This window comes from Adiantum capillus-veneris, chromosome 2 (assembly GCF_014529385.1).
Source record: "Adiantum capillus-veneris isolate H3 chromosome 2, ASM1452938v2, whole genome shotgun sequence".
NCBI lineage: Eukaryota > Viridiplantae > Streptophyta > Polypodiopsida > Polypodiales > Pteridaceae > Adiantum > Adiantum capillus-veneris.
Window position 1 is genome coordinate 154,499,796 of NC_140932.1, and position 8,840 is coordinate 154,508,635.

At 43.9% G+C, this 8,840-nt stretch overlaps 1 protein-coding gene across 3 annotated transcripts; it reads right to left on the reverse strand.

Moving 5' to 3' along the window:
- Positions 1-1,393: 1,393 nt before the first annotated feature.
- Positions 1,394-5,934, reverse strand: LOC147463893 (BTB/POZ domain-containing protein At3g22104-like). Of its 3 annotated transcripts, XM_086491759.1 has the most exons (5): positions 5,595-5,934; positions 3,861-3,877; positions 2,930-3,786; positions 2,609-2,783; positions 1,394-2,394 (listed from the first exon to the last, which is right to left on the reverse strand). In XM_086491759.1, the coding sequence occupies exons 1-5, from the start codon at positions 5,635-5,637 to the stop codon at positions 1,660-1,662; spliced, it is 1,827 nt and encodes a 608-aa protein (XP_086347885.1). In that variant the 5' UTR covers positions 5,638-5,934; the 3' UTR covers positions 1,394-1,659. The 3 variants fall into 3 exon arrangements, with proteins under 3 accessions (XP_086347885.1, XP_086347876.1, XP_086347880.1); XM_086491750.1 differs by having other exon boundaries at positions 2,930-3,877; positions 5,595-5,932; XM_086491754.1 differs by lacking the exon at positions 5,595-5,934 and adding an exon at positions 4,155-5,481 and having other exon boundaries at positions 2,930-3,877.
- Between the last annotated feature and the right edge of the window lie 2,906 nt (positions 5,935-8,840).

Consider the following 8,840-nt stretch of genomic DNA (forward strand, 5'->3'; position numbering starts at 1 on the left):
TTATCCATCAAAGCAAGCTAGGATCTGCTTCGAGTGTTCAATTGTTGTCGTACCACTTGAGCAAGGAGTGATGTTTAGTAGTTGCATCCCAAGAATCTCTTCGCCCTCTAGGAAATTTTTCTTTTAAATTGTAATTCTTTTGTGAGAAATTCAAAAAAAGTATTTCAAGTACATTATGGTGGCTTGTATGTATTTCCTACTAAAGTGGTGTCGACTAAAGAAAGTCTTGTTTGGCAAACATAGAGGGCATTATGTTGAGAGCTTATAGAGATAGTGGACAACAAATTTTTTGAATATATATATATATATATATTGAGGCTCTCTTAAAATAATAATAAAAAAAGTTCCCTCCTGAAAGCTCTCTTTAGAGTTCGCTCCATTCCCATCCCCGGTAAGCCTCTTTTTGAGGAAGTCCTTCCTCTCCTCCACTGTTGATTGGAGCACATTCTTTGGAGGCTTCCCCATCACCTCTTCTTTTCTTGCCCGCTCTCCATACTGTTGATTGGAGCACGTTCTTTGGAGGCTTCCCTATCACCTCTTCCTTTCTTGCCCGCTCTCCATACTTCAGTGTGTTTTGGCTCCATGTTTCTTGTACGTGCATAGAGGCTTTTCACTTCCTCTTCCACATTGTTGGTGTCCCTGATACTCACGACTCCTACATGTAGAGCACGAGCCTTCCTCCCTTGCTCTTCCTCAATTATCATGCTAGTGATAGAGGTGGAAATAGGAATTTCATGTTACCTTTTTTGGCCACTTGGATCCATTGGTCCACTTCCTCTACTTGCTTCTTACTGCGGGTGAGCACCTCTATCCATGAAGAGGTCTCTCGTGTCTTCCTCTCCTTTGCTTGGATGGTGAGCACTTACACCTTAATTTTATTCAGCTCTTCTACTACGGATGGGTGAATTTCTCCTTCTTTAAGCTTGGTTTAGAAGCGTATGTCCTCCAACTCTTCCTTTAGTTCATTGATTTCTTCATCTCATGCCTTCACTTTGCTTTTGAGATGGACACACTCCGCTCTAAAGCCGTGATCTTTTTCCATAGGGTCCTATTGGCAATGTCAAGGACATTCCATCTCTGTTTTTTGGTGCACAAATGTCTTGCTTGATGACCTCGTCCACCTCATCCCCCAACGTCCTATCAACCTTTGCAATCTTCTTACTTGATTTCATGGGAGTGTTCAACTGAAGTGACCTCCTCAAAAGATGAATAATGTTAGCATCATGGTAACATAGTAATGAGAGAGAGAGAGACACACACACACACACACACACACACAGAGAGAGAGAGAGAGAGAGAGAGCGCTCTTCATGGTGACCTTCCAAGACCGACCGACAGAGTCTCCTTAAACGCCAATTGTGAAGAGAGACAAAAGAGTTAGAGAAAGTTCATCAGGGAAAATAGAGCCAAGGCCATCTGTGCACCGCTTGCTAATGGATAAGAGTAAAGGTGGAACTTGAGAGACTACATGGGTAAGTGACAAAAGAAGGGCTTAAACACGTGCACTGAGGGGAGGGGAAAAAACAAGAGGTTTGTTCTTCTACATGGTTTGGTGTGTTAGATTGCCATGGCCACTGTTGTGAAATCGGCCTTTTTGCTGAGATGGTTCTCCCTTCTAGGTGGTTTTGTGTGTTTGATTGTCATGGCTATTTTATATTATCAGCAGAGGAGGCGTTTAGGCCGTGTGTAGTTGGACACTTTGGACCTCATCTGCCCACAAGCTTTTTCAAGCTCTGAGACTCGGTGCCGCATCACCTCAAGATCCGTCCTGAGCTCTTCATTTTGCTGCAAAACCAGATGATAGCCTAGCTCATCCTGCTCTCCCCTCACCTCTGGAAACTCCATCGCCATCTGCTCATACAAGCTCCTCCTGCTGGACCCATTGCTCTGGCTGTGGCTACTATGATAGTCCCATGTAAAACTGCTGCAGCTCGATGGGCTGCTCTCACCGTTAAGCACATCGTTAGTATGTTGATTGTCATCATTATGTTGCTTGAAAGCCGTAAATGGTCTGTATGTGCTGTCTATGCTGCTTTTCCGCTGGTGACAATGAGAGCTTGGCTTGGAACTCACATCCGAACCTAGCCTCTGCAGTGTGGGTGTTGGTGTGGACTTCGATGAAGATGATGAAGAAGAGAGAGAGGCCACCGCAATGTCGCCTGACTTTGATGGATGCTGATAGTGTGGTTGTTGATGCTGGTGATAGTGATGGTGGCGATAGCCGCCTATTGCAGCCTTGAATGTGGCCTGCTCTTGCAGCAACGCCTTCAGGGTGACTCTGGCAGGGAACCACAAGCTTTGTGCCGCATGCTTACTCGTCTCTGGCGAGAGCTTGTTGAAATCTATTACCTTGCATAGCTCTGTGGATTCTTCCTCCTGTGTCCTTGGATGTGCCTACAATAAAACACACGGTAATGTGGGTTCAGATTGACAACTATACCTATAAAACCATATTCAACCTCAATGAGGACAAAAGGATCATACACAAAGAATGATATACAGGCAGCTTCAGCCTCAGTTTGTGCACATACAATATGAGCACACGAAAGCATTTTGTGTGAAAATGCATGATGCAAAGATATACACATACAACTTAAAAGAGACTGACCTCCAAAAACATATCCAGTGCCTGGTACAAATCATCATGTGAGTCTCTTGCAAAGTCAGGGAGACACTCTGCCACAGCCCTGAACTGGGCTCCAGTAAGGTTGGGATCTGGCGCAATTTCCGTCAAGTACTTATCCATAAGGCATCCCACTCTCTTGACAGGCCCGACGTCAAGTCTATTAGCATTACACCACATGTTAAGAGGGAACGCAATTGGACGAAGAAGAGCATGCACAAAAACATGCATGCACACAAACAGGAGAGCACATGCTCATGCACATATACATATACTTATACATAGGGACAAAAGAGTAATGCTTACACTAGATGTGCATCTGCTTGCTTCCTCAGAAATAGCTTCACCAACCGAAGAACCAAATTCACATCATACAAAGTACCGCTATTATGCCGCCTCGAAACAAGAATGTTGTCTAAGGTTGCTTTATCAAGCTGAAACCCAATCATCTCTTCGATTTTTCTTCTGGATCCTTTGCTAGCATGCAGTCTCAATGCCATCCTCTGCAAACCAAACAACGACTTGCACGGGACAGACACCCTCGAGAGCTTGTGCAGCAGACTCACCACACTCTCAAATGCCTCCAATGATACCAACTCCGATGCAATCCATGCATTGTGCCCGCCCCGACTGTTTGAGCCCCTCTTCTTGGCAGCTTGCAAATAGTGAAGCAAACACTTTCCCAGAAACTTGTTATCTATATGGTGGGATAACATGGCGAGGATCAGCTTTTCAACCATGTGGATTGAAAGGTGCGTGATGTCTTCAAAGAAACCGGCAGATGAATATGATTCCAACTCATCTGAATCATTTGAAGATAGCCGAGACTCTGGCGAGTAACACATAGGGGTTGATAAACTTGATCGCATTGCGGTTTTCGAAGATATCAAGCTCACGCATTGTTGAATGATACTTGCGTTGTCAGTGTGATAAGGTGCATTGTCAAAGCTCTTAAGCAAAGACATGCATTGGGATAAGCTCCAGAACGGCATGCTAGCAAGAAAATCCTGTGTTTTCTGGAGAAGAGTGTTTGTTTTTTCGGCCTCTGAAGTTTCTGAGACGAGGCTTGCAGTACGCAAACCGACAACGTTGCTGGCAGTGAAAGTGATGTCATCACTGCTTTGCATGCGTGAGTGCGATGCTTTGTGATGCAGAGTTTCTTTCTTATCAGATTCTCGTAAGAAGCATTCAAGATCTACATACAGATGGGTTTCTTCCTCTCCCATTGCTCTTGTACCTTGATCTTTATCTCACCTGAAAACCCAAAAGCATATAGCCAAGGTCTTAAGTTTGCACTTCAAAAATCTGAATCTACTTAATAAAAAAATGGGTGTCACAAATATACAAATATGTTGTGTAACTTAAGTACATAAGAAAGTGTGAGAGTGTGTGTGTGTGTGTGTGGTGACACACAGATTCCAACATTTCTTGAAGGCATTGTCTCCAAATGTGCCATGCTACACATGGCATTGACAGAAACAACAAAATCGCAAATGAGATCAAATTTGTCAATCGTTTTCAAACAGCACACCTCAAGCTCAAAAGCTTCCATGGAGCCCACTAGAAGCATTTTCAACCCACTGAGCCACAGACCATCCTTTTTGAACTTTTGGAGTTCACTCTCAAAAATCTACAGACAGCATGATTGGCCTGCATTGCAGCTGAGCATAGGAATCTCTGCTTGATGTCATACATTCCTGCCCATTTATATTTGCATGCATATATAGGTAACAGGTATTACTATCACAATCAGCCAGCTTTGCTTCTCTTGTAGCTGTGTGCATTGTAATCAAGGACGCACATCAACTTGTGTAATAGTCTACCCATCCTCTCGGTGCGCACTTGAGCGCAGTCGTACAAACAATCTCCATTATCCACACACATCAATGTGCCAATATGCACGATTGTATATAGAGAAGTGTGTTGTGAGTATGCATATGCTAACATACAGCATGTAACCAAATTGTAAGTTCCTGCATGTGCAAATGTATGCATACTCTAGTGCAACAAATACTTATATGTATGCCCTCTGCATTTGTACATGTGAATGTGTACGTGTGTGTCACACGGATACAGGGACATGTCAAAACACTGACATCACATAAAATGCATGCAAAGTAATGCAAGAACCTTAAAAGCAGAAAAGTGGGTACAGGATAAAGAGGTACTTTCCAGCTGGAACGGTAAAACTGATGTGAAGTTCAAAACCACTGCTAAACAGACATTCATGCTCAACAAACAAAATGAAGGGGTGACAAACAAGGAAAGCAGAAAGTTGACAATTTCAAAACATCCTGGCAGGTATATAGAAGCATCATGCCTCTATCACCAATCAAGGATGCTATCCTTTCCATAAATGGAGAAAGATGCATGCTTAATGTGAAAAGCTTAAGTTGGACACTTTGCGAGACAACCAATCATTTTGCTACAATTGTAAAGCTCGGTTTATGTGATGGCACTTGATTAGGTTCTTCTAATATTCAGGAAAAAAACAAGGTGAAAAATGGGCATTGTTAAACAAGAAACAATCACATGGGCCCATTGAATGTTAGAGAGACCCTCAGCAAGCTAAAAATTTACACACACAAGAATGTATGCAGAACTCTCTCTCTTTCTCTAAGGCATGTTTTAGCATGCACAAAAACTCCAGTTTCAGCTAATGTAGGTGCTGCATTTTGTGATGCAACCATATGAAGGCCCCATCCTCTACTGCCCGCCAATCACAGCATGTCACGGATCATCCCCATCACCTTTGTCATGATTAAAAGTATGCTTACTTATGACTTAATTAGGCGAGTAAAGTAGTCCTCATGACGATTAAGAGAGTCATCAGTAAGTGTTTAAGTGGTCATTGCCTCTCTGTCTTCATGATAAAATGGATCCTTCCGTGATGTGGGTATCTTTCTAAAAAACAATCACGTACAAGAACTGCAGATTGGAACTCAAAAAGCAGGGTGGGCAGAGATGGTACCTGTTGTTGACTGAAGGAGCTGCTGCCAAAGCGCCAAATACATGTAGTCACGGACAGCCCAAGAGCCTCTCCCTCCCGCCCTCTCTTTTGTGTGTGTATGTATGAGAGTGAGAGAGAGAGAGAGAGAGAGAGAGAGAGACAGAGCGCCTGAGACGTGGGTGTGTATATAGTGTGTGCGTAGACAGCCAACTAGACTCACTTGCAAAGCATGTGAAGATGAATAACAAACCCCCTACAAAGCGGAGTTCTAACCCCCTACAAAGCGGGGTTCTGATAGAAGGGCCAAAAATGGACTGGGTACTTGTGAAAGCTCCACAAAGCATTAAAGCGCCACCCTGCCCTTGAATGCACCCAACAAGCGTCCCTGTGCTCTTTCCCACTCACAAGTTCACATTACAGATGCCATGTTCACAAAAGGAAAGCGGAAAAAGGAATTCATTTTTGAGAAGATTCTATAGAATCTTTCTATACAACCCCAACGCCCATGGTCTTCCCACACCCGCACCCTCCCCATCCATCTCCTTCGTGCCCTCTCAGTGACCCTCTGCGCTCCTCACCCATCTCTCCTTCCTTCTTCTGATTCCAACACAGTCGCATCGGAGGCCTTCCCTCAACTCTGCAATACAAGTTGTACCCTCATAGAGAGAGAGAGAGAGAGAGAGAGAGAGAGAGAGAGAGAGAGAGAGTATTTGAATGTGTGAGAAAAGCTATAAGGTTTAGGTGGCTATTTTGGCGAGCTACATATGCAATGGCAACCAAGGGTCGGGCATGTCAGATAGCAACCAAAGGGTTGAGACACGATGGGGTAGCAGACGAACATAGTGGGGGGATGACGAGTAGGCAACAAGCAGTGGGGTTATGCCGAGCACGCCACTGTAGTGGCAACCAAGGGTCGGGCAGGTTAGACAACAACCAAAGGGCTGAGAGAGAGAGTGTCATAAAAAGTAATATCTAATTCTCCCAAATGATTTTTCTCGTGTTAAATTGACATTTGATATGGGGAAGTACGAGGGGAGTAAAAGCTAGAATATTGGTAAGGCTGTTAGGCCGGTCTCTCTAGGGATCCAAAGGAGGAAAAATAGGGATCCAAAGGGGGACATTATGCAAAAGAGCAATGTGTTTCAATGAGACTTAAAAGTCCTAAGGTTCAACTCCATTAAGACTTCCATAGGCTAAAGTTCCAAAAATTAACTCAATTGTCCAAAGGCCAAAGTAGGGGAAATTGGATGGTCATGGGAAGGCTAAAAAGTCTTCCAGCATCCCTAGGAAGGAGGGGGCGAGCCCTTTTAGTAGGGGATGAGAGAGAAACACACACATGTTAGGTTTTTCAAGCCCAATATTAGCCATGGGAACATCCTTTTGTGATAAAGAGTTATGCACCAGTTCTTTTTTAGGTGCATGCAACAACTCTAGTTAGTTGCTTTATATGTAAAGGTTTTAATCAATTAGTAAAAAAGCGTGTGTTATTGTTGTTCTTCTTGCTGTGTCGACTACTCTCTCTCTCTCTCTCTCTCTCTCTCTCTCTCTCTCTCTCTCTCTCTCTCTTTCAAATTTCTACAGACCTCCTCCACGCCATGGCATCTCCAAGGTGGCACCCACCATAGCTTTCCCCATCAACTGGTATCAGAGCCCAAAAGGGAAAAGCTTCAAGGCGGGAAGAGCTCCAGGGGGTGTTTGTGCAAGCATGGCGTGAGGCTGCAACCGATGCGCTACCACCTGGAGATTTTGTCCACATACAGAGCTCGTCGTTAGCAAATCCCAGGCGGCTGCAGGTGGGTGTTCTGAAACGCTGCAGCAGTAAAGAGGCGGATGCTCTTCGACATCAGTGTATCAAACCGCTACATTGTAGGCTCCAGAGCAAGACAATATCTTTTCCAATAACTTCTCAAAATGCCTCTCCAAGTGTAGGTAGTTGACAACACTACATGGCTTCCTACTTTCCCATCTCGACAATTTCTCAGCATCCGAGAGCACAAGCTGGAATTTCGTGCACATATAGGCAGTTCATGTTTGCAGCTATGGAGCATCTGGTTTATTGGTGGAAAAGTATCCTTGATGCATACGGTCTTGTACACACACTGATGGGACTACTAGATGCGCAATCTTTTGCACTCGTAGGACTGTATACTGATGTTCATCTTACAACCTTCAAGTTTGACTACTTCTTTGAAGAGCTCTTGGCCAAGCAACTCGAGTTGCCCTTACATGAGAAACTCTGTTTCGTCAAGATGTTTGAAGAACTATTCATTGTGAAAGTGCAAGAGCTATCAGTCCTTATCAACTCAACATTACACACCCATCCCATGTCTAAGTATCACCACCCCATGTTAGAGATATTCGCTTTTGTGGTGCGCCATCAACTTGGAATGGATGCAAAGGAGGATTTGGAAAATATCTGGAAAGACTTCACAGATTGCCAAAAACAACATGCCTTGTATGTGTTGAAAGTTGTTTCAAAAATTTCTCGATTTACATATGAGTTGTGCTTGAGGCACATTCTGTCAAAAGCTTTTTTTTTAGCCTATCAAATTATCAATCACAGCCATGTCAAAATTTGTACGGATTCTAGACACTGCCACACATGAGTGGTAAGACCTCCCAATTTATCAGTTTTTGTTCTCAAGTCCCATTTTTGTCCCACTTCTCATGAGGTTATTGGGTACACCTTAAACCCAAGGTTTGGCAGTGAACCAAAAACTCCATTTTTGGTAGCTAAATATTTGGCCTACACCCTATCAGTTCAAGGGAGGGTTACTGACCTAGCACCAGGTTATGGATACACCAGAAATCCTTGGTTGTGAGAGAACCTAAAACTCACGATTGCCGAGTATACCAAAAACTCGAGGTATCATGAGAGGGTCTGTTTAGTTCGGGCTTGAGGGGGGGATTGTTAGGTTTTTCAAGCCCAGTATTAGCCGTGGGAGCATCCTTTTGTGATAAAGAGTTATGCACCAGTGCTTTTTTAGGTACATGCAACAACTCTAGTTAGTTGCTTTATATGTAAAGGTTTTAATGAATTAGTAAAAATGCGTGTGTTATTGTTGTTCTTCTTGCTGTGTCGACTACTCTCTCTCTCTCTCTCTCTCTCTCTCTCTCTCTCTCTCTCTCTCAACTTTTTGCAGACCTCCTCCACGCCATGGCATCTCCAAGGTGGCACCCACCATAGCTTTCCCCATCAACACACACACACACTCCAAAGGTCCCCCTTTACACAAAGGGAATACTGGACACATCTCAGGCTCCTAG